Source organism: Dreissena polymorpha, chromosome 1 (genome assembly GCF_020536995.1).
Source record: "Dreissena polymorpha isolate Duluth1 chromosome 1, UMN_Dpol_1.0, whole genome shotgun sequence".
Taxonomy (NCBI): Eukaryota; Metazoa; Mollusca; class Bivalvia; order Myida; family Dreissenidae; genus Dreissena; species Dreissena polymorpha.
Genome location: NC_068355.1, coordinates 204,757,842 through 204,785,131, shown reverse-complemented (window position 1 = coordinate 204,785,131; position 27,290 = coordinate 204,757,842). Strand labels below are relative to the sequence as shown.

At 36.6% G+C, this 27,290-nt stretch overlaps 1 protein-coding gene and 1 long non-coding RNA gene across 2 annotated transcripts; one reads left to right on the top strand and one right to left on the bottom strand.

Annotated features, from left to right (window-relative positions):
* Positions 1-1,451: 1,451 nt before the first annotated feature.
* LOC127864710 (uncharacterized) lies at positions 1,452-12,615 on the top strand. The gene is made up of 10 exons (XM_052404603.1): positions 1,452-1,568; positions 2,750-2,920; positions 3,580-3,707; positions 4,893-5,076; positions 5,676-5,824; positions 6,408-6,579; positions 9,693-9,820; positions 10,542-10,725; positions 11,923-12,071; positions 12,468-12,615. Exons 3-10 carry the CDS (start codon positions 3,639-3,641, stop codon positions 12,585-12,587), a joined length of 1,155 nt encoding a protein of 384 aa, XP_052260563.1. The 5' UTR covers positions 1,452-1,568; positions 2,750-2,920; positions 3,580-3,638; the 3' UTR covers positions 12,588-12,615.
* LOC127864716 (uncharacterized) lies at positions 12,361-26,690 on the bottom strand. The gene is made up of 3 exons (XR_008042228.1): positions 26,605-26,690; positions 16,592-16,745; positions 12,361-12,602 (listed from the first exon to the last, which is right to left on the bottom strand). It is a non-coding gene; the product is annotated as an uncharacterized LOC127864716 (long non-coding RNA).
* Between the last annotated feature and the right edge of the window lie 600 nt (positions 26,691-27,290).

The following is a 27,290-nucleotide window of genomic DNA, read 5'->3' as shown; positions in this document are numbered from 1 at the left end:
CCGCGTTAAAGCGGGGGCGACGTTACCGGCCGCCGATGGACCTCACGTCATCAACGTGGATTGTTCAGACAGCGTCAACACCGTCAATCACACGTTCACACAGCCAGCCTGTATTAATACGTTAGGCAATTTTATGTTACCACCAACCCCCACCCCCCTCCCCCGCAAACAAAGGGTTTATTTACAAGTGAACTGTTACCTATTTCACTTTAGCCGCCGACTTTTGTTATATCATGAATGAAGCGTTCTATCACGCAATAATGTATTACGTTTATGTTTACCACTGCATTGGTATTTCACTTTAGCCGTCGACTTTTGTCTCCGGCATGCCCGGAAGTTCTGCGAGCATCTCTGACGCCACTGTCACACAGACGTTGCTCGGGAAATTCACATCTACAGACCCTGATACAACTTGCTCTGTGACGTCACCCGTAGCCTCTGAGTATGAGGTCAGAAAAGTGACGTCACCGGCGAATCCTCAACAACCTGGTAGAGTAATCATTGATCATAGTGTGAATGCTTACAATTTTAAGGCTCATGAACCATCACAAGGGTACATTTAGTAATGTTCAATTGGTCATTGTCGGTTCATCGGTTCAGGAACTATATGTACTTAAAAGTACCCGGCTATTCATAAGTATACTACAAAGTATCCGTGGTACGGAAAATACATACTAAGTAAGAAAGTACCTAGGGGTATGACCGGGTGCCTTTAAGCATTTTTTTGTACACGGGGTACAGTTAAGTGAACTTAAGAGTACTTAAGAGTACACGGGGTACTTCTAAATTGTAACTGAGCCGACAAAGCAATTGAACCAATAGAAGTCTCATCGTCGACCCGTCCGTTCATTCATCTTTTAATCGCATTTATTTTGCATTAGTATGTGAGATTATAAAACATATCTCCTTCAATTTTAATGTAGCAGGGTTCGGTATAAGAAGAACTTATACTGCCTTGCATTATGAGCTAGCTTTTATAGCGACGCGGTACCGGGTTCGATCCCCGACCACATTTTAGTAAAAAAGCATAGATTTGATTCTGGCAATTCTTTCAAATTAAACATCGACATTCGTGACATTTCACAGATAACGTTTTATATAATATGTAATTGTTTCCTCACGAATATCCCAAGCTTGGTTAAATCGCGGCCGCAACTGAGTCTTTTCAAATTTCCTTGTAAACGGCCATCTAATCTGACAGTTTCTTCTTTTGCTATGTCTAACAATGCAGTATGACGTCATTAGTGTGTACAATATTACGTAATATATGTGTACAATATGACATCATGTATGTATTCAGTATGAGTCATGTTAACGTCATATATGTGAATAGTGTGGATCAGCTAGACGTTATTTTTTGGTACATTATGAGTCATGTCATATATGTGTATAGTATGACGTCATATTTTTGTTTAACAGAGTTTGAAGTTTGGATCAAAAGCACCGTAACTCAAGCATCTATCGAGTTCAACGACCAGACCGTTCCGTTGCCGTTGACGATAAAATATACTGACGGATACGTCGCGAATGATATCACGGGAACGTTTAACGTCAATATTGTCGACGAGGTTTGTATGGAACTGTTTGAATCAGCAATTTTTTCGTTTGTATATCTATTTATGCATACCTTTCAATGCCAACTCAATAAAAACAACAACAACACTTTCATGGGCGCTGCGTAATTTAACATAAATGGATTTTAAACTAACATAACAGACGTGACGTGTCAAGGTCAAAGGTCAAGGACACAATTAATGTTTTTGAAAATATAATTAAGTTGGACCGATGTAGGTTTGTAAAAGGAGCAATTTTGGAAACGTTTCGGAGCACAGTATCAGCGACATGCATTAAGAAATTAAAAGTAAAAGGCACGAATTAATAGGTATGAAATTTCTGTTCAGATTTTTAATGTACTTCTTGACAGATTTTCGTATTAACGTAAAATATAATTAAATTGAATAAGTAACAAAACTATAAGATATGGGACTTTTTAAAAACATAAACACAAAGAAAAGATAAAATAAGATCGTGCCGTGAGGATCGAACATAAAGGAAACACTGACTCTGTACTTCTGAACAACGAATGCTCGTGAAACTATTACGTAGTTTAAACCATATGTCGGTGACACATTGTTTTGCTTCGACTAACAGCGATTTAAACGCTTTGTAATTTGTGTACCAATAAACAAGCGTATACGTTAACTATTTTAATCAAGTTGGGAGATATATCTTGCCTGTTTGAATATTATGAAAACTAACTTTTTGAATAAATGATTTTTTCATTTTTTATTTAAATCTTCATTTCGCCACTTTGAAAAAAATCATTAAATAAATCTATATTAACAATAACCATATTATCTTTCAAAATCATCAAAAAAAAGTCATGACTAGCAAGCAATCGTCATTTTGTCAGAAGATATATTTTAACGTAAAAAAAGGAATTTCACAAGGTTGTCCACTTTCCCTTCTATTAATTATATGCATCGTTCTAGAAAACTGGGCTTGTGCGTGAAGTGTTCCCCCAGATTAGACTATGCAGTTCGCACAGGCTAAAAAGGGACGCTACTTACTGCCTAAACATAATTCTCGTGAAGAAGAGAATTAATGTTATCGTCTCTGATATGTCAGTGCGGACAGCACAGGCTAACATGTGACGACAATTGACGCGGATGCTTTAAACCCTGTTTTCCCAGAGCAAGGCTCATATACATTTTGCCCATTAAAATTACAGTTAATTGTTTAACTACAGCCCCCAGTGATAACATTACTACCCTCTACCGGAACTTCCATCAACGATGGTTTGCAGGCGGCCGCGGCGACCATCCATACGTTCAACGTCACCGACAGCGACGACGTTGTCACGTGCTCCACACGAGCGCCGGAATCCACCTTTTTTAATTGGTAGCCGCAACTAGCCCTGGTACATGGTTTCATAATTACCCCCCACCTTTTAATCGCTTTTTATTAACAGTGTTAACTAATTCTAGTTTGTCGGCATTAAATTTCTTGTGGTATAAAAAACGACATGAAAATGAGCGGATTTTTAATTTCCAAGTCGGACTGTGGAATATATTCGTAACCAAACCACGAAATCAATTATAATTTATGAGTTTCCTTGGCATGCGCGTTGTGTAAAAATGACGTCTCTATCAAAAAAGGTGGCAAAATACCCGAGCGGTTTACGAAAAACAAGATTTTCGTTTTTTTAGTAGCATAATAATTTTTGCCATTGCTCTTGATGATTCCAATCGGTTTAGAATATCGATACTTATTAAAGGTTTTGTTATAAAATCGGAATATGACCTTTAATACTGATTTTACAGTAATTGCTAATTAACAGAAACGTCGATCAGAGCCGCCGTTTTGTTTTCTGTAGTCATTTGTCTAGTGATATAAAGTTGCTTGGATTGCCTTGTCAGTATGCAATAATATGCTCTCTTTTCCTACTGAAATATAAGCCAAACGTTTTCAACACAGATTCAAACAGTTCGTTAAATTCGTGATAACTATATATGATGCGTATAATATTCACAAACAATGTCTGTAATGAAAATGAAATAAAATCACTTTTCTTTTCAGCGTTCAGTATCCGCGTGAAAGCAGGAGTGACGTTGGCTGCAGCTGTCAGTCCGTACGTCATGAACGTTGATTGCACAGATGCCGTAACCGCCGTCAGTTCAACGTTTACCCAGCCAGTCCTTGATAAGGTACGTTATGCTGTTGTGGTATCGAAAACAAAATTGAGTATCCATTGATGTTTGTATAAAATTTAAGAGAATTACATAAGCATTACAAAACTGAAACATATTTGAAAATTGGTTAAACTTTAGTGAAGTTATTCTAATTTGAACATTTAAAAAAAATATTGTTTTTTTCGCCGTAAAATCTTCAAAAATACAATACAAATATCTTACATTGCTGATCATGTTTTTTCCAGCTGAAAATATGATAGTCCTTAAACATGTTATGAAGATTTACAAACATTTCATGCGCAATACCGTCATGAGGGTAGCTATATTTTAAATTAACAGGACCTAGTTGTTCTCAGGCCTCAATAAAATGAAAGTATGATTTATGTTTAGCCACCATATACAGAGCAGGTAATCACGTGATAGTCAAGATGACTACGTCCATGCCAAGACAGTTATTTTTTGGCGTCTTATACCCTTTATTACATTAATTATTTTTTAAATGACGCTCACTATTCAGCCATATCAGTAAAATGTTTTGCGTTTCATATTAAAATTCGCTTTATATCTTGACTTTACTACCCGCCGATTTCCTTAGTGGAGCTGTAATTAGGTCATCCCGCTAAGTTTTATGTTTGAGCCGAGATCTAGGAAAATGTGATTTAATGCATGTGCGTAAAGTTTCGTCACATATAAGCCTTTGCCGTCCGCACAAGCTAATCGGGCACTACATTTTCGCCCCAAACTGGAATTTTGCTCAGAAGAGACGGCATTTTTAAAGAAGATTACAATAAAGGCGGAAAGTGTCTTCCTTGATTAGCCTTGTACGACACTCTACGCACGTGCGTTAAGTGGATTTTCCCAGAGCGTGATTCATGTGTTGCATTTAGGGTTTTATGCTTTCCAGTGGTTTATAGAGAAATATCAGTCAATTAAAAATGACAATGCACTGTTTAAAACAGTGAAAGTAACAGTGAAATAACGTTCTTGTTTATATGTCGTGATGCCATTATTTTAGAGTAATTCTCCAGGTTAAATACCAAAAAAGTCATTTGTAAGCATAAAATAAAATTCAATTGCTTTGCTGGAAAATCGATTTAAATTCACTCGTGATCATAGATGTGTTTATGTGATCAAGCCTGAATTAAAATCCATATTCTACCAGATCCACCAAATATCCTCTATTTCTTTTATTCCGAGTAGCCGCCGACATTTGTATCTGGGATTCCTGGGAATTCCCCTGACGTCTCAGACGACAACGTGATTGCGACGTCACTGGGAAAGTTCACAACTACGGACCCTGATACCACGTGTTCTGTGACGTTACCTGTGACAGCCGTTTATGAGATCAGAAAAGTGGCGTCACCGACCGATCCCCAGAAACCGGGTAACAATTTAGAAAAAAATAAATGGGCCGCGCTCTGTGAGAAAGGGGTTTAATGCATGTGCGGAAAGTTTCATCCCAAATTAGCCTGTGCAGTATGTATCAGGAACGACACTTATCGCTTTTATGATATTTTTCGTTTAAAAAAAGTCTCTTCTTAGCAAACAATCCAGTTTAGGCGGAAAGTGTTTGCCGGATTAGCCTATGCAGACTGCACAGGCTTATCTGGGAAGAAACTTTGCGCACATTAAACCCCATTTTCACAGAGCGGTTCGCTTAATGTTTTTTTAAGGGAGGCGCCGTAACAAACATACCACATAAGTAAACATACCACATTACACATACCACATAAGTTAACATAGCACATATGTAAACATAAAGCATAAGTTAACATAACACATAACTAAACATAACACATAAGTAAACATGACACATAGGTAAACATAGCACATACGAGCTTCGTTCTTGGAAAACGGGGCTTAATGCATCTGCGTAAAAGGTCGTCTCAGATAAGCCTGTGCATTCCGCCTACGCTCAGACGACATTTTCCGCTTTGAAATATTATTGCGTGAAGGCTGAAATCTAGAACCATAGTTTTACAGAGTTTGAAGTGTGGATCAGTAACGCCGTTACCCAGGCGTCTATCGACTTCAATGACCCGCCTGTTTCCCTTACGTTAACAATCAAGTGCACTGACAGGAACGTTCTTAATGACATCACGGGGACGTTTAACGTCAACATTGTCGACTCAGTAAGTTGCGTTCACGTTATTATAGGGTATGGGAATCCTGATGAATTGCTTGGAAAGCACTAAACTATTTGTATAAATTTAAAAACTCTTTGAAAAACGACCAGCCCTGATGGTTTAAAATGCACTTTCAAAAACTGCTGTACATCGTTATATATGTTTATTTAAACAGTGACACTTCGACTCGATTGTTTTTCACTTGAACCCATGCACGCAATTGCGCGTAAGCCTGCCGGCACACCTTTAATGTTGTTTGCTTTGGAGTTTAACAACGTTGTGTTTGAAAAAATGAGCCTCGCTCTGAGAAGACCGGGTTAAATGCATGGGATTTTCAAAGTGTCATTCCATATTAGCATAGGCGGAAAGTGTCGTTCCTGATTGCTTGGGAAGCTCCGGCTTTCCCAGATGTTTGTTTCATATATTGGGCATTTGGTCTTTGAATATTAATAACAATTATTGACTTGACGTGTAATTTTGTCTCGCTTAAAATTCATCGAAAACCCGTGTCGAATGGCAACTAGTAACAGAAAATATTCCAAAGTGATGACGTAATATCCTGTGAAATGATTATATTATTTGACTTCAGCCGCCGGTTTTCACCGCACTGCCTGCGACCGGAACTAACATTTTCGACGGTCTTAAGCACGCCACCGAGACCCTTCACACGTTCAGCGTCACCGATAGCGACGACGCCGTTAACTGCTCTGCAAGAGTGCCGGAAAACGCCCTTTTTGAAGTGATTGCCGGTGTCGCATCAAGTAATAAACTGGAAAAAATAATAAAAAATTAAGCCTCGTTCTTGGGAAACTGGTTTTAATGCATATGCGCTGAATGTCGTCCCTGAAAACTGTGTTTAATGCATATGCGCTGAATGTCGTCCCTGAAAACTGTGTTTAATGCATATGCGCTGAATTTCGTCCCTGAGCGGACCCAGGCCAACAAAGGAACGACACTTTTCGCTTTTATAGGTTGTTTTTGTTTTTATGAAGTCGATTCTACACGACAATCCAGCTTAAGCGGAAATGTCGTCCCTGATTAGCCTGTGTCGACTGCACATGATAATCTGGACGACACTACGCAGATGCATTAAGCCTAGTTTTCAACGAACGAGGCTCATGAAGTTTAAGTTTTATATGATACTAATGTTTCATTGGCTAAGTCAGTTCACGTCGAGGCGCCATTTTCTACTGTATGATATCACAGTAGCGTTTTTTATCATATCGTTATGTTGATATTAAAGTTGCCTGATATGATTTTTATATCCGGTTAGTTACTAGTAGGCGTTGTTTTATAATCAATAATATAATACTAGGGATCAACTTTTTAGTCATCTGTTTCAATAAAAAGGTAAAAACGATTCAAATTTAACAAAAAACAACAACAATTTGATACTAAGATGTAATATATTTTAAGCACAAATGCCATGAAAAAAAACGTACCATACAAATGTAAAGCGCAAGTGCTAATGACGTTATGAATACATATATATTCTACCTAAAAAATCAACGTTCTATCGATTATATTTTATTATCTGTTTAAAATGTGTTCACGGATGTATGATAAACAGAAAAATAGGCTATTGTCCTATTGTTTTATAAAATATTATACTTGGCTCGAATATCCAAAGATAATATTATTATTTAAGCCTGATCTGATATATATTGCAATGCAAAAGGGCAGTAATAAATTATTATCTATACTTCTAGTCAACATTAGGTATTTAGGTAAACATTAAATGACGTCATAAATGTTAACAAGATGACGTCATCAAATGCATTATACAGTACAGCTAATTGTCCGCTTAGTGCTTTAGGGGTCTTTACTTGGATTTCTGCATTAGCCCTTATAACTAACATTTATAGAGATAATTGCCAAAAAAAGAGTGTCAAATAATCAGAACATTTATGGATTAAGTGAGTTTAAATCAAGAACATCGGTTAAAAACCCCACAAATATGTTTGCTGTTAAATACGTGCAAACGTCGATCAGTCTTCTAAAAACCGAAGAACAAAATAAAATAAAAGCAATCATATGCTTTCTTATAATAAATCTGTTATTCAATGTTTAATTTAAATAGAAGATATTTGTTGGATTCGGTGGATTATCGATTTTAATTCTCGAGTGATCATAGAAAATAATATTTTCACGAGTGGCGCAGCCACGAGTGTGCGCCACTCGTGAAAAAATATAATTTCTATGGTCACAAGTGAAGTAAAATCGATATTCCTCCGAATCCAACAAATTTTCTTTTTATTTTATGCTTTTTTAGCCGGATTTTTTCGAAAAAATCTCGGCTTATAGATTGATGTTGTCGGGCGGGCGGGGGGGGGCGGGCGGGGGGGGGGGCGGGCGGGCGGGCGGCGTGCTCGAAAATGTTAAAGTTCTTATTTCATGGTATAACTTTGGTATGCTTGGACCTAGAGTCTTCAAACTTGACATGAAGGTTGGCCAGGATTAACAGATGACCACTGGTCATTTCAAGGTCATTCATTTGAAGGTGAAGGTCACTGTGACCTTCAATATAAAAATGTTAAAGTTGTTATAACTTTGGTATGCTTGGACCTAGAGTCTTGAAACTTGACATGAAGGTTGGCCAGAACTAGTAAGTAACCACTGGACATTTCAAGGTCATTCATTTGAAGGTCAAGGTCACTGTGACCTTGAATGTAAAAATGTTAAAGTTGTTATAACTTTGGTATGCTTGGACCTAGAGTCTTGAAACTTGACATGAAGGTTGGCCAGAACTAGTAAGTAACCACTGGACATTTCAAGGTCATTCATTTGAAGGTCAAGGTCACTGTGACCTTGAATGTAAAAATGTTAAAGTTCTTATTTCATGTTATAACTTTGGTATGCTTGTACCTAGAGTCTTCAAACTTGAAATAAAGATTGGCCAGTACTAGAAGATGACCACTGGTCATTTCAATGTCATTCATTTGAAGGTCAAGGTCACTGTGACCTTAAATGTTAAAATGTTAAAATTGTTATAACTTTGGTATGCTTGGACATAGAGTCTTCAAACTTGACATGAAGGTTTGCAAGCACACTTAGATGACCACTGGTCATTTCAAGGTCATTCATTCTATGGTCAAGGTCACTGTGACCTTGAATGTAAAAATGTTAAAGTTCTTATAACTTTGGTAGGTAAAAATGTTAAAGTTCTTATTCCATGTTATAACTTTGGTATGCTTGTACCTAGAGTCTTCAAACTTGACATAAAGGTTGGCCATGTATATGCATGCATTCAAAACATAACACAAGGTTTGCTCATGCCTTGAAAAGTACTTACATTTCATTTTGACCTTTGAACAATATTTCAGTAATTTAAGTATTGCATTGACAAAAACACGAAAGGTACTTTCCTGTCATTTAAATCAAAAATCCGGCTTCAATGCGGTCATCTCCGACCGCGGAACTCTTGTTAAAAAGTTTATATACATTGTTAAAGAGTTTAACTAATAAATTTCGCTGGGATAATGACGTCATTTCGCAGTAAACAGTGAACATTATCGGTAGTTTTCACTGTTAATTTTCACTGTTTGAAACAGTGAAATTATAGGTTTAACGCACTGATATTTCTCTATAAACCACCGGAAAGCATAAAATATATGTTGTTTCTTGTCGATGCAGTAGGATTATTTTACGCAATTTTCTTAGATTAAAACATTTTTAACACTGCGTGTGGACGCGCGCTTGGAAAACGGGGTTAAATGCATATTGTAAAAGTGTCTTCCCAGATAAGCCCGCCATTTTGCCTAAACTTTTGTAACTAAGGTGTCGACCCTGATTAGCTTGTTTGGACTGCACATGCTAATATAGGACGACACTTTACGCACACGCATTAAGCCCCGTTATCCCAGAGCGTTTTTAGGGTTTACAATTAACGTAAAGGCGGGGGTAACGCTAAGAGCAGCGAAAGGACCTTACGTCATCAACGTCGACTGCTCAGATGGCGACAATGACGTCACTGCGACGTTCACACAACCAGTGATTGATACGGTAGGTTGTACAACATGCGCAAATTAATTGGATTAGCCGTAAACCGATCAAACATTCCGGCATATACGCATTCAATAATAGATGTTCAAGTAAATGTGGTTACACCGAAACCAAACGATACCAAACAGTCATCCCAGCTAATGTGCCTTCAATAATAGATATTCAAATGAATGTAGTTATACTAGACCCAAATGATAACAAAACAAAAAATCATACATATAAACTATACATTTGTCACTGAAAACAAATTTAAGGATGAGTAAATCGAAATGGTTTTGTTTCTTTGTCCAGGTTTTTTTTCTGCGTGCAACTTTTCTTCCTTTTTTCCTTGCATTTCTCTGCATTTTTTTCAAGAAATGTATATGAGGATTACACGAATATATAACTACCAATTGTACTTTTTGTTCATTACATGCTATATTGTATTGTAGTATGTATTGGTACTGTTATGATATATTAATAAATAGTATGAATCCGTGTATGTTTATATGAATATCTGAATAAAAGGTTTTAAAAAATCATTCCGGCAAATGTTGCCTCAACAATAAATATTCCCGCCTTTGTGGTTATTCCGGAACAAAATGTGAACCGGAAGTCATCGCGGTACAAGAGTCCTCAATAATAGATATTCACATAAATGCGCTTATATTAACCAAACGAAAACCCAAAAAGGACGCCTGGCCGTTAAATTGATTTTTTTATTGTCCTTCTGTTTTGGCAGCCGCCGAGTTTTGTATCCGGGATCCCCGGAAGTTCCCCTAACGTCTCTGACTCCACTGTCACACAGATGTTACTCGGGAAGTTTACAACTACCGACCCGGATACGGCGTGTTCTGTGACGTCACCATCCACCACCGTGTATGAGATCAGAAATGTGACGTCACCGGTGAATGTTTTTCAACCAGGTGAATAATCATTAGAAACATTAGTGCTCCGTGTTTTGCATGTGCTTTTTTTGCACAACTAAAATGATAAGAATAAAGTTTCCTCGTAGCAGAGTATGAAGAATGTCGGTCTGCTCACGAACAATCTCAAATCCCAGATAAACAGATAATCACTTGATAGTAAGAGTTACGACGTTCATAATCCCAGCTATAACAGAGGGGGTAATCACTTGATAGTAAAATTGGCGACGTTCATAATCCCAGCTATAACAGAGGGGGTAATCACTTGATAGTAAAAGTGGCGACGTTCATAATCCCAGCTATAACAGAGGGGGTAATCACTTGATAGTAAAAGTGGCGACGTTCTTGTCGAGACACTTATTTTTTGCCGCTATGGACTTCGCCATCTTGACTATCACGTGATTTTCCCCTTTGATAAGAATACGCACATATTTCTATGCAAACTCAGAATTGAGTCGTACTAGCAACTCAAAAAAGCTTTTATGAACACCAATAATTAATAAATAAATAACTAAATAAAATAAAATGAATGAATAAATAATACATTAATTAAGAAAAGCACTCTAAGTTGAGTCAGATCATTGGCTCAAGTATGTTCAAGTATATTCCGGATACTAAGCTATTATAAATTTACAAAACTCTTGCTTATTGGGAGCCATTTACTATTTACGAAAGTATCGCTGTTGAAAGTTGATAAAGTCTAGTAGTGTTGTTAAGCGGTCACTTCATTGTGCTTTTTTGGGACGTGAGTACGTTACCAAATAGAAGCGCCAAAAAGGTTTCGATAGGGAGAATAAGTGAATTTTTGTCTGACGAAACAACTAGGCATGTGCTTAAAGTATTGTCCTATTTTTTAGATGCATTAATCGCCCCTGATTAGCCTGTCTAGTCTAAAAGTGCTAATCCGGAACGACGATTTCCGCTTTAATGGAAGTCAGAATAGTTATATCACTTTTAGGTTGCTAACACGCTGTGTATGAATTGAACATAATACCAGTATTATTTGTTTTTAATATGATACTGTAATTAAAACAATTAAACGCTTCGATATTTGAAAATCTTCGTTTTTCATAAGCTATTGAAAGTATGTGTGACAAGTGTGATTATTTGTAATTTTTTCTTCAATGTCTCTTTTTTCGATGAAATTCTCTCGTTATGCGCACAAGCAAATGATTTTTTGTGTTGTTTAATTCCTAGAATTTGAAGTCAGGATCTCTAGCACCGTGACTGAAGCTGCCATCGACTTCAACGACCAGGCCGTGCCGTTGACGTTAACGATACGGTGTACTGACGGCAACCCCGTCAACGTCATCACCGGGACTTTCAACGTCAATATCGTTGATGAGGTACGTCTGTAGGATACCGGAATCGTGTTTGACCTTAAAATGACTTTTTCATTCAAAGTTTGGTTAAATGACGGTTTTTAAAATAATTGTTATAGATTCTAAGAAGAATTTTTACTATATGTTTAAAGGAGATATTGTTTCATTTATGGCTATTCATCACGCGTAATCGGAAAAATAATGACAGATTTTGTAACGCTTTTTTTCTCGAGAATGCGCAAAAACTTATCAAAAAAGCGTTTTTCTTCTCATATTTTCTTCAGCAAGCCTAACAAAGTGGTAACGCTTCATCTTTTGCTTCCAGAGGTCTCTTTATTTAATCTCGGGGAAAGCAATACACGGTTATAAACCATTTTGCAATTGTAAATGAAATTTATTTTAAAATCCATTTCCTCGTAGGACCCAGTTCTAACGTCGTTTCCTACGACGTCATATCAGTTCCTAGAAGACACTTCCGTTTCCGCTCTGGAGCTAAACTCATTCAGCCTTAAAGATTCTGATGACGTCATATCTGCTTGATGTCATCTGTCAAATCTGAAAATCAACGTCAAAGGTCAAACGTTATAAAAATAAAAATATAAATATATAGAAAATAAATAAATAAATAATTAAAAGTAAATAAATATAAAGATATAAAGATTGGCAAACAATCGATGAATGTTTTTTATTTGTTTGTTTTTTTCCATCAATCTTCGTTTGAACACTGCAAAAGAAATTAAACAAGATGGTGTCACTACCCTGCGGGTGTTTGCTTTTTTCAACATTTAGTGTCGGTTTTATTTCGTTAAAGCAGGCATGAAAACGTGAAACAATTTATATGAACAATCGCTTGTTTTTTTTCCCTTCTTTTAGCGTTTCAGATTTGGTACAAGGGACGCCCGCGAGCGTCCTTAAACTATGACGTCACGCCCGTTCATAACATCGGGATTATTTGCGACGACGGCAAAGTCTTTAGCGCGAGATATTATTACGCAGTGGATCTGGAAAACAACGTAAGTAATCCAAGACGAAGAACAGCCCAACTGTATGTCTGTCATGGATTATACTTGGTATACTAACACAGAGGAAATTACGCCCCTCCCATTTTCCACCATTGGTCAAAGGTAATTTCACTGTAACTTAAAATAAAACAAAGCCTAATAGTGTTTTTATAAATTTAAAAAAGTACGACAGGAATTATCGAGTAAAGAAAACGTCGCGCTATATGCATGTCGGTCAATCTGTATCCAACCATATTCATCTGCCATATTCAACCGTCATGTTAAATGTTCAGTATTACTGTCTCCTCACAAATATCATAATTACACAACAATATTCGAATCTGAAACAATTAATTTTAATCTTGTCAATTTCCCAAAACGTAAAAAGGTCCCTTTAAACCCCGTTTTCTAATCGAACCAGCTCATTTCATTAAATGTGTCTTGTTCTGAGAAAATCGGGCTTAATCAAGTTAATGCATGTGCGTAAAGTGTCGTCACAGATTGGCCTGTGCAGTCCGCACAGGCTAATCAGGGACGACACTTTCCGCCTTAACTGGATTTTTGAGTAGAAACTGCAGAAAGTAGCCTTTGCGGACTGCACAGGCTAATCTTGGACGACACTTTACGCACATGATTTAAGCCCTGTTTTCTCAGAACAAGACTCAAATAATTAGTGTCTATTTCTCTTTCAGCATCCGGTGTTTGTTAACCTTCCTGCGGTTACTTTACGTCAATAGCGGAGTCAGTGACGTCTAAAACATTGCTATATTCTCTCACAGTATCGGACCTAGGCGGTATGTGTAACATTGTGATTTTTAATTTCACAAACCATTTGCCTGATGTGGAAATATAGATCTATTAATTGTCGAAATATGCAATATGCTATAAACTCCGGTTTATTTAAGAATTTTAATAATTGCTTGGATAAAACTATGAATATATGTATGATGAAGTCATTGTTTACACGACGCCACAGCTTGTGGTTTAGGGTTTCTCAACCTCCACGCAGAGATTTGACTGGAACCATCATAGCTGGTTCAAACCCTTGCCTTCATAACCGACCACGTGATGAAAGCCTAGCCACGTGGTACAATAGTTTTACCGTTGTTATATTTACTTTTTTTAATTAAGGCATTTTTTTTTATTAACCTAAACTTAAACACTATTTTCAAAATATAAATGATAATAATATAATTTTTCATAGTATAATATTTAAAAAAAAATCTACCAAATCTGGTAGGATTTTCTTGTTATGTCAGAGATGGCATGTTAGAGCAAGGAACCACAACACTGCGTGGAGATTGAGTGTTTCTATTCCTCTTTGAATATACGTATCTTTATTCAATCTTAAAAGGGGCCTTTTCACAGATTTTGGCATTTTTTTTTAACTTATTCATTAAATGCTTTATATTGATAAATGTAAAAACATTGGATCATAAAAGCTCCAGTAAAGAATCAAGAAAAAAAAATAAAAAAAGTTAAATAACATTGCCCGGAGCAGGTTTCGAACCAGTGACCCCTGGAGTCCTAGTCCTGAAGTAAAAACGCTTTAGCATACTGAGCTATTCCGCCGAGTACACATGCTAGACGTATTTTATACCTTATATAAGCAATCTTCGTAGTTTCACAAAATTTAACGACAAAAACAAAACTCTCCATATTATTCAATCGTTTCGCGTTGCAACGCTTTATAATTTTTAGGTTTTAAAATCGTCAAAAGATGCATGTAATGGCTATATTAGAGCATGGATAATGTTCAGTATTACTGTTTCCTCACAAATATCATAACTAAAACGAAAACTTACGAATCTGAAACAACTTTTTTCAATTTTGTCAATTTACCAAAGCGTGAAAAGATCCCTTTAAAGGGAACTTTTCGCAGTTTGGTAAATAACAAAATTAAAAAAATTGTTTCAGATTCGCAAATTTTCGGTTTATTTATGATATTTGTGAGGAAACAGTATTACTGAACATTTGCCATGGTCTAATATAGCCATTATATGCATCTTTTGACGATTTAAAAACCTAAAAATTATAAAGCGCGAAACGATTGAATAATTTGTTGTTGTCGTTTAAATTTGTGAAACTACGAATATTGCTTATATAACGTATAAAATACGCATGTAATGTATGCTTGGCAGGATAGGTAAGTTTGCTAATACGTTTTTACTTCAGGAATTCGGGGGTCACTGGTTCGAGCTCTGCTGCGTGCTACTTTTTTGTTTAATCCTTTTTTAATTTTAATTTTTGATTTTTTACTGGAGCTTTTAAAATTTCATGTTTACATTTATCAATATAAAGTATTTGATTACAAACTTCAAAACATGCCAAAATCTGTGAAAAGGCCCCTTTAACACTACACACATTTGATCAAAATGAGTATCGTATTTTTACATATAATTATTAGTCGCCCGCATGGTCCATTTTGCCCCGCATTAATTTTTAAAGCAGAGTTTTTATTTCTATTCGTTTCATTTTGGTAAACCCTACATATTTTACGACACATACTGTTTATTGTTCTTTAAACTGTTATTAATGCAAAATGACACCATCTAATAAGCTGTATGCAATTGGTAGATGATCAGCAAATACTTACACAATGACTTTTGTTATTTTGCACCTTACGCTCACCTCTAATATCGCAAATTAAATACCACTGTACTTGTATTGCGCTCGATCGCTCACAAGTTTCGGAAGACTATTCCGTCGATCAATTGCTCAATGTATTGTTACTAAACCCAATGCGTTCTATGTTTCTAGCAAAAGTGTGATATTTTTATTTTTTTAATTACACTTTCTTCGGATTGTTTTCGTCAAATTAAGTTGTATCAAAATGTTGTTTATGTGTAAAAAGATAATTGCGTCAATAGAAAATCACACTTTGTCAACAAAAAGTAACGCTACGAAGGTGGATTTCTTCTTTTTTTGTACTCAAAGGGTAAAACTATGTCGTTTTAATATAAAAATTGCGTCTAAGATCTTCTTTATGTTTATTTCAAGTTCCACCATGTTACTTGAGCGATACTGCGTTTGCCGCGGGCATTCTACCCTTGGAGCAAAGTACTGTGACACCGCAAAATACTCGTACGTGACGTCACCATTTACGTCATTGATTATATATATATATATATATATAGGGTATTTGTTGGATTTGGGAAATATCGATTTTAATTCACGGGTGATCAATAAAAATATTGTGAATAAAAATCAATTTTCACAGAATGCAACGAATTTTCTTTTTACTTTCTGCAATTTACAAATTATTATATTTGTAAAATAACACACACGCTATTTGTAAAAAAATAGTTCCGGTAAAACAATATAAATGTCACTTTAATGATAGCGTGTGTTGATCTTATCACTTTAATCATAAGGGATAGAAACGATGCCTTATTTGTGTGTGTGTATGTTTATTTTGTGTACCGGTAGTTTGTGCATATTTTATAACTTACGAGAGTACTTAAGAGTACCCGGGTTACTTTTAAGTAGGACATGAGCCGACAACGACCAATTTAGCAGTGTTTGCATCTCCATACAGAGTACCTGGTGTACGCCCATAATCCGGGCGGATTCGATTTCAAAAGTTCCGGAGCCGTGAACGCCCAGAACACGTGCGGCGACTCCGTGTCCACCGTCAGAGAGACGCTGATTGTGAACATCATCAATACGGTACGTCAAGGGCCTCTTTTTCATCGCTCTAGAGAAACAGAAGTGTGCATGTTAATGCTAGGTTTAAGTTCTAAGTAAGGTGAGATGTTAATTGCATTCTCATTGGTGAATATTTTAACTGAGATGTGGCTATATTGCAAGGAAGTAATGTTTGTCAATAAATGCTATTTAATAAATGTTTCTATGAATTGAACGCGGTTGCACTATTCGTAAATAATAATTATTCAAATAAAAATTATCGACCAGAACCAACTCATATCTTTTATATGTATCTCGCTCTGGGAAAACGGGGTCATCTCTGAACGAAAATCCACCTTATGAAGAAAGTTTCGTCACAGATTAGCCTGTGCGGACTGCACATGCGTATCTGGGATGACGTTTTACAATTTTTCCGTAGGCACCGTTGATTACTAATCCTTGGGGTTCCAGTGACGTCGCCGAGGACGTCAGCGGAACGTTGACGTTAAAGACGTTGGATTTTGTTACTTTCGATAAGTCTGATGCCACCTGCTCAATGACGAGCGCTGACGGAGTACCATTCGCCGTCACTGGTTAGTTCATGATCTCTCGTATTAGTGTAGAATCATTATTTTTTGTAGGGTATTAATTTTCTTTGATTTCTTGGGTCGATCGATTTACGAATTTAACACAAACACATCTGAAAATAAACGACGCGTTTTCCTCAAGCGTTTCCCAAATTCATTATTCCATGAATTGCGCTTTTATGGTATTTATTTGTTTTGTTTAAAGGAAGCCTCTTTATCAAAAATCCAGTTCAGGTGGACAGTGTCGTCCCTGATAAGCCTGTGGGAACTGCATAGGCTGATCTGAGATGACGCTTTAGCACGTGCATTTAGTCCAGTTTTCGCAGAATGAGACGTATATAAGCTCACGCACAGACGTCTTTCAGGCAACCAAATCGTAAAGACGGCTGGAGCTCTGGACTTTGAGACAAAGGCAACGTATAATCTTGACGTCACGTGCACTGACGACCTTCTTCAAACCACGGATACTTACGTCGTCAAAGTCCAAAACGTCGTGAGTAACGTTGATATTAACGTATTGAGTAACGTTGATATTTACGTGTTGAGTAAATCTTGATATTTACGTCGTGAGTAGCGTTGATATTTACGTCGTGAATAACGTTGATATTTACGTCGTAAGAAACGTTGATATTAACGTCGCGATTAACGTTGATTTGTACATCCTCACGAGAGCGTCTTTCTGATAAAATTGGTTTAAATGCATGCGCATTAAGTGTCGTTCAAGATTAGACAGTGCCTGTGCACGAAACGACACTTCAAGCAAATACATTTACACATTTATGCCTAGTGGACTCTCCCATCCTTCTAAATTGGATCAATTTATTTCAAAAAATAGGGATGTCGAGTATATTTATTGCTATATTTAGAATATTTCTTACAGAAATTCCTTTAAGCAAACAGCGCAGACCCAGATGAGACGCCGCATCAAGCGGCGTCTCATCTGGGTCTACGCTGTTTGCCAATGCCTTTTTAAAGACTCTAGGCATAAATGGGTTTAGTCAAGTTCCAAACGAAACCCAATGTATACTGTATCATTTAAGGGTCCAAAGATAACGAGTTTGCCGACGGCGTCTACTCTGGACGAGTGGCAGACTGCGGAAAAGCTACTCACGACGTTGACGTTAGCGGAGGACGCGGCTGACTGCGTTTAAACGTCACTGACGTATAACGAGTTTAACGTCAAATACGAGCCCGCCACAAAAGTTTTAAAACAGTATATACCTATTTATTTTGGCTCTACTGCATAAAACACCTCAGGCTTAATTAAATGCTATTGAGTTTGTTTTCTGCGTAACTTGGTGTCTCTGAGACTGGGGATCAAAAGAAAGCTTCCGCAGTGGTATTCGAACCCATGACCTCTCAGTCGCCTAGCGGACACAATATCCATTACGCCACGTCCATCTATACATACAGGATAGGCTTACATTTTTCTTCTATCTTTAGAAACATTGATGAACATAATTTCAGTATAAACAGTATTTTTATGTCGTCAGTTTACGTTATAGGTATTACCTTTCAGTAATTATCATATTCTTGCATCTAGTGACGTCATTCAAGTTCTACTTATTTAAACAACTTCTTTATGACGCCATATCCACTATTTTCAGTATGTATAATATTAAAATCGCCAAAAGACAAAATTGAAGTATATTTATAGAACAGAATAGGACAGTTTATTTGATGTAAGCATCAGTAACTTGCATGTACAAAAACAAACATGCGTTTGCAGATAATACAAAACATACATTCTTTTGAAGACATGCCAGTAATTTAAAATAAATAAACATGTTTTCTTGAGAATGTCCCATATTTATGACGTCTTTACGACTGCACGATTTCTTTCAGTATGGGTGATCTACTACGTCAGCGAGGCGGTTGCGGGGCGGTCGCTTAGCTACGACACGAACCCCTTTTACAACCTGCACATTGAGTACAGCGACGCCGCGGGGGTCAAAGGGGCGGAGAAGATTTTCACCGTTCATATTAACGATAACAAAGCACCGACGAGCGACAACCTTAGCAGTAAGCCGAACAACATATGCTTGATTAAGGACGCCTTGCGAGAATTCTTCAGCGTTATTTAGATACTTTAAAAATAAATTCTAGTACTACTTATATAGTATTGTAATAACTTTGATCTATCTTTGTATTGCGCATTATGTCTTTTTGTTTGCCAAACGACGTTACTTTACTGTATTACGTTGACGTCACTTCTTGTGTTTATGCTTCGAATCATCCTACTGATGACAGCTATGGCCGAAACATGATGTATGTTTAAGATATCCAAAAAAAAAACGTGTTTGTTAAAATTAAAACGTGTTTATGAAATTTATTGATTTAATATAATTCCTTTAGTCTCCCGATATAACGTCTTACGGTTTGTTTTAATTAAAATCGTTTAAACAGCTTTGTGTGCCTTATACGATATGGTAATCACGTGACAAAAAAAAGATGGTGACGTCCATGCCGAGACAGGTATTTTTCGCCGTTTTATACGCTTTAATACTTGTATTAATCGTTTAAATGCCGCTCACTTTCCTACCATATCAGCAAGAGGGCAGGAGCTGTAATTTTGTGACCCGCTAAGACATTTCACAGCGTAAAGTCGATGTATAGTGCGAATATTAATACGTTATTCACGCTTATCCATTTATTTCCGATATGGCTGGAAAGTGAGGGACATTTTAACAATTAACAAACGTAATAAATGGTATACTACGGAATCCGGATAATGCCATCTACTAGTATAATCTCGCCCTTCTTTCAGCAAAGGCGACACTAGACACACAAAGTGATACACGATATTTTGCGCGACAGTCTCGGTGACGCACGATATATTTAACACGATATATCGCGTTTGTGTAGGTAGTCCAAAAGGCAATATATCGTGTTAAATATATCGTGCGTCGCCGCGACTGTCGCGAAAAATATCGTACGTTGCCGCGACTGGCGCGAAAAATATGGTGCGTTGCCGAGACTGTCGCGACAAAATATCGTGCGTCGCCGCGACTGTCGCGAAAAATATCGTGATTCGCTTCGTGTGTCGTGTTCAAAGGGCGACACTAGACACACGAAGCAATACACGATAGTTTGCGCGGCAGTCGCGGCGACGCACAATATTTGTACTGTTCAAAGGATTCCGTAGTATACGACATCGTAAACTACATGTCAAGGCATGAACGTCGCCATCATATTTGTCACGTGATTATCCCATCTGCCTATATGACTAACATTTTATATTTGTGCAAGCAAAAGATGTTAGAATTTCTTATAACAAATTCTTTCTGAAATTTTCCATATCAAACACATAAGATTTACCCAATGAGCTTTTTTATTTTTACCATGAGATTTCCTGTTTTACATAGTTTTACAGACATTGTATTTAATTATCCTCGCTCTAGGAGAACGTGTCTCAATGCATGTGCGTTTAGTGCTTTCCCGGAAAAGCCTGTGCAGTCCGCACAGCTTTATAAGGGACGACACTTTGCGCTGGCACCGGATTTGAAGTTCTTTAAACGAAAAACACAATAACAGCGGAAAGTGTCGTCCTTGATTAGCCTGTTCGGAGGACTAGTTTTATAGAATCAACCTTATTTTGGATCACGTTGCCATTGAGTTGCTTTAAGAATCTTCAAACTGTTTTATTGAGTCTTCAAACGATTTTACCTGTCGTCATAGGGTTGCCTATTACAAAACTTAGCCTCGTCGCAAAAGACTTCAGCGCTACCGACACCGTGTTTACCGCTACCGGAAGTGACGTTGAAAACGATAACGTCATCTACAGTATGTTGTCCTGTACCCCGAATGCCACGTGCCCATTCATCATGTCTCCGAGTAGGTTGTTCAGTAAGCATTTTACGCGGAGTGAATCATTTACGCGGTAACGAAGTGTATAAAGGTTTCCGCCCTGTTATGGAAACGCCCCATAGTTGATCTAAGAGTGTGCTTTAGATTTAATAACAATAATAAGTGGTTCGATTCAAAAATTAGCTTTTGGGGAATACGAGTTAAAATAAATGCACTGAATAATGTATCACAAAAAGCCATTCACTGTAAAAGTATTAAAAAAAAAATTTTTTTTAATGATTCCGTGGGTTGACCAATTTATTTTCGTCAGCACATAATTTCGTCATAAAAATGACTATTTCGTTAGCACATAAATTCTGTATTTTTTGAATTTGAAAAAATGCGTTCAACACAGCGACGCAATTTATTTTTTTCCCCCAAATCCAAAATCTACGATGTAAAGTGTCAATAAAAAGGTAATTTATTGAAGTATACACGAATTTTCAATTACAACGGCGGTACTCTATAGTCTCCGCCTACTGAATTTGCTTAAATTGCTTTCTTTACTCTTTTGTGGTTCGGTAAAATTTGAAAATGAATTGTACTAATATATATTATATTGCGTACAACTATCTTCATTTTCATATCTTAAAAACAGATGGTATTTGCCGCATAAATCTTCAAATAATTAATGATAGCTTGTGTACAAGCATAATCTATTGCGCAATTCTAGATGGAACCATAGTAACGAACGCGGATCTTCATTCGTACCCTAACAACTCGTTCCAACTCTCGGTTGTGGCAACAGACAAGTATAACAAGAATCCGACTCCGTACACCGTCATTGTAGAAATAGCTGGTCAGTACATTGAGACAACTAGGTAAGTGTTGGATAAATTAATTTAGCGAGGATAACAAAACCGAAACCACAAACATTGGCGACGTAAATGCTAACGTATCCGTTTTAGACACAGTTACCGGATATATTCTAGTTTTGTCAATGTTTCTCTGCCTTTGAAAAAAAAAACAGATGGAAAAATAAAACCAAAACACGAACACCCACAACTGACGAAAGGAAACAAATCAAATCGACGACAATACTTGTACTTGTGTTCGCTGTTTATGTCATTGTATTTAATTTTGTCAATGCATGTGAAATGTACCATTTAATGTCGAGATTCGTCTTATAGCTACGAATCGCTCCGACCGGTTTCGCATTAAAATATTTCTTTCTGTCATTGTTTGCCTTTCCACCTTGATTATTGGAGGGGAGGTTATTGTGATTAAGTAACAAGGAATGAGTTTGAAATCATGATTGATAAAGCGCTTGATTTAAACAAGAACGTCATCATGCTTGGGGACATAAATGAAGACCAATTTAAACACAATGCTTGCCTCTCTCAATCAGTATCCCTGTATAACATGCACAACGTTATCTCTCAAGCGACAAGGGTCACCGCAAATACTGCTACACTAATTGATCCGATATTAGTCTCGGATACCATTTCATGCTTGAACAGTGAAGTAATAGTTATCCCTCAAACTGTTAGTGACCATCATGCTTATACCATTCATGTTACAATTCCTTTAATAAACAGCAAACCGATTCAACGAAATATTTGGTTGTATAAATATGCCGATTTCGATCGACTAAACAATCTTATTACATGTACAAATGGAAATTTATCCATGATTCTAATGTAAATGAAGCAACTGTTATGTTTACGAACAAACTTATCGAACTTATAAAACTTTGCATTCCAAATAAACTTGTCACAGTGCGCCCTCATGACAAACCATGGTATGATTCTTCTATTAGAACAATGGCTCGTAAACGAGATAGACAAAAACACATATCCATAGACAATCCTACTTCTTCTAACTGGAATAAATATAAACAACTTCGAAATAAAGTTATTAACATGATAAAACATTCGGAAGAATAGTTTTATTCTAACCTAGAAACATCTCGTGATGAACCAAATACTTCAAACCCAAAAAATATTGGAAAACACTTAAGCAACTAATAAAAACAAATTCTCACCCGAATTCGATACCACCTTTACAGTCAACGGACTCTGACGGCAATCTTATCGTACATTTGTCAGATACTGACAAGTCAAACTGTTTTAACAGATACTTTGCCTCCATTGCGTCGTTGAATGACTCAGCCGGTGTTCTTCCACAATTCTCAGATATCTCTAACGCAAAATTATATAACCTGCCCATATCAGAATCGGAAATTATAGATGTTATTAAATGCTTAATAACCAATAAAGCCGTCGGTTGTGACCTTATAAGTCATATTGTCATTAAGAAAACGTGTAATTCTATTGCTTAGCCTTTTTGTATCCTCTTTAACAAATCACTAAACGAAAGTACATATCCCGCCCAATGGAAAGAAGCGATTGTAATGCCTCTATTTAAAAAGGGGAAACCGAATAATCCTTCCAACTACCGTCCTATCTCATTGTTAAGTTGCGTAGGCAAGCTGATGGAGAGGATAGTTTATAAACATTTATACAACCACCTTCTTGCTAACAAACTAATATACTCCAACCAGTCGGGCTTCTTAAAAGGTCACTCCACGGTCGCTCAATTAATCGACATTTTTGATCGAATAACGAAAGGTATTGATGAAAAGAAACTCACATGCATGGTTTTCTGTGATATTTCTAAAGCGTTCGACCGCGTCTGGCACACAGGACTACTCTTCACACTTAAACAAAATGGATTTGATGGTAATTTACTAAATTGGATAAAAAGTTATCTAGGGAGTTGCATTCAAAAAGTCGTGGTTGGTGCATCAATATCTCAAACGTTAGAGCTTAATGCCGGTGTTCCACAGGGATATGTTCTAGGCCCATTATTTTTTCGTGCTTACGTAAACGACATAGTCAAGCATCTTCAATGTACTGCCCGCCTTTTGGCCGATGACACTTCCCTCTAATGTACTACCTCAAATATATATATATAACATTGAAATTGTTCTGAACCATGACCTACAAGTTATAAGTAACTGGGCAAAACTATGGCTTGTAGATTTTAATCTACATAAAACCATGGCTATGTTGTTTTTATCACACCATGCTGTTCCCCAACCACATGTTTTATTTAATAATGTACCGATCAATTTTGTAGAAAACCACAATCATCTCCTACTAGATTTATCATACACAATTCAGGTAGTTCAATACATGTATATACCAAAACACTCATATGGTAAACAAATGAACGAATACATTACCACCTGTCAACTTAATGTACGTCTTTAATGCGGACTCGAAATATATAATGATAATTATATAAGCAATAGTAAAGAATGCTTGATTGGTTATTGTCGGCTCAGATACTACTTCAAAGTACCCGGGGTAATTAAAAAATATACTGCAAAGTATGCGGGGTACGGAAAATATATTAGTATATTATACCAGTTCTAAAAAGTCTTCCGGAGTATGACCGGGTGCGTATTTTCCGTATCCAGGGTACATTGCAGAATACTTCTGAGTACCCGGGGTACTTTTAAGTAGTACCTGAGCCGACAATGACCAATTGAGCGTAAACTATATGTGTAGTGTCCCTCGATCGTGCTTAGGCTACTACAAAGTATCCGGTGTATGGAAACTGTACTAAAAGTGCCTTGGAATCTCGCCGAGTGCCTTTAAGCATATTATCCGTACCTGGGTAACATTGTAGTATACCTAATACTAATAGTACACAGGGTACTTTGAAGTAGTACCTGAACCGACAATTAACAGTTGAGCATTAATTATGTGAGGTGTCCCGCGATCGTGCTTAGTCTTTCGCTTTCAATAAGCACGCTCACACACAGGGAAATATATGTAAATTTATCAGCTGTATGCGTGTATATTGTACCCCGGGTACTTTAAAGTTTACTACACGGAACCTGGTGTATGGAAAATAGTGTTTGGTGCCTTTAAGCGTATAATTCGTACCCGGGAACATGGTAGTTTACCTAAGGGTACATGGGGTACTTTATAAGTAGTACCTGAGCCGACAGGGACCAATTGGTTATGTGTGGTGGCCCTCGATCTTGCCTAGGATTTCGCTTTCTGTAAATCTATTAGCTGTATGTGTTTATATTTCATTATAACAATGCATATTCATTCTTTATTCTTTCTTGTTTTATTTGTCAAGTTTATTTTATGGTGTTTCTTTTTTCAATTACTTTATACTTTGCGTGTGTGTATGTCTGCAATATTTTTCTATGTGTACATGCATATTAAAGGGATCTATTTACGGTTTGGTAAATTGACAAAATTGAAAAAAGTTGTTTCAGATATTTGAGAGGAAACAGTATTACTGAACATTTGCCATGGTCTAATATAGCCATTATATGCATCTTTTGACGATTTAAAAACCTAAAAATTATAAAGCGTTGCAACGCGAAACGATTGAATAATTTGGAGAGTTCTGTTGTTGTCGTTGAAATTTGTGGAACTACGAAGATTGCTTATATAATGTATAAAATACGCATCTTATGTATGCTTGGCAAGATAGCTCAGTTGGCTAATCGTTTTTACTACAGGATTCCGGGGGTCACTGGTTCGAGCCCTGCTGCGGGCTACATTTTTTTTTCCTTTTTTAAATTTTATTTTGGATTTTTTACTGGAGCTTTTAAAATTTAATGTTTACATTTATCAATATAAAGCATTTAATGACAAACTTCAAAACATGCCAAAATCTTTGAAAAGGCCCCTTTAAATAATCTAGCCGTATTACCGAAAACAAATATGGAATATGTTCAATAAATATTTTAATTGATGCAGCAAGTCTTTCATAGCATTTCAAACCTCATTCACTTAGTAAAATAGTAAAAGTTACACCAACACCACATTTTATCTTTATTTTAATAACAACTTGTTTACAATGCAAACATACGCCCGATATTATTCAACTTACTAATGGAACATGACACTTATCCGATTGCAGCGAGAATACAGTCATAAGAATGTGTCCTAATTCAAACTACACTGTTATACACAATACAATTTCAACTGCTACCATAAGACCAGATCGTCAGATTCTACGGTGAAAACAATTTGTGCAGTGTAACCTTTTCTTTTGCTTCGCTCTAATCGATAATTCACATCTTTCGCCATAAACGATTCGTTATCAAGTTTATGTTTTGAGCATTTCTCAACAAAATACACGCAAATTGATGTCGATTGCAACATATATTGTGTTTGTAACAATGTATTAGGTTGATTGAACTCGATTTTATAGACATTCGTGATACATATTTTTTTTACATTGTTTTTGCCTTTGAACAAAAAGAACTATGAGCTGTACGTATGTACTCATAAACGCTCAGAGCATTCAAGAAGAACTTCAACGATAAAGCATAAGCATTCTAAAGCAAAAGGTAAATTTCCGACGTCATTTTATGTAATTAACAGTAAATACTAAATATACGTCTCGTTGTGATTCACATCCATACGGTATTTTTCACACCTATCAGTCTATATATTATCAGTGGGACGAAGTAAATATATCGTAAACAAACCATATGAATTAATTATTCAAAGGCCTTACCGAACATTCCACGCAGAATGGAGTTTTGTGTTCGTTCCTCGGAAATAAACAAACGTAATATTCCCGCGATGTTTACTGTGTCAATGTTTTATGTAGTCGTGAAAATAGCGTTTTTAACAATTCGTTACTCTGCATTTGGATTTTGGAACCAAAATGTTTTTTTAAACAAAGTCCTTTCTTCAAGTCAGTAACAGCGTCGTTGATATGTCTAGTTGCGATGAATCAAAAATTTTATTGAAAACAAATCATTGAAAATAACTGTGCCTAACAATATCAGTTTCCGCATATTAACATAAATGTACACAATTAGAGGCAATTTGCTTCCTTCATATATGTTAGGGTTATGACTAAAAAACGAAAAGGGCTCATATCCGCGGAAAGAGTTTTTATTGAACTTACGGGTTTTATAACAATCTGAACACTTCGGACAGTGGGCTACACATCGCCGGTATGGCGGAATTGTCCGAGGATTCCCGATTGGGTTTTTAATAAACTATTACACAATGGTAACGAATATTGAAATAGAAAAAATATCATATTAAATTATGTTCATACTGAACATTTTCTTCAACTCCATAATGTATTGATGAATGTGCGAAGGTTTTTCTGGTCAAACAATAAAATACGGAAAGGGTCGAACACAACGGATTTGTAATTCTGTCATTTTCCTGAAAAAGTATAATGTC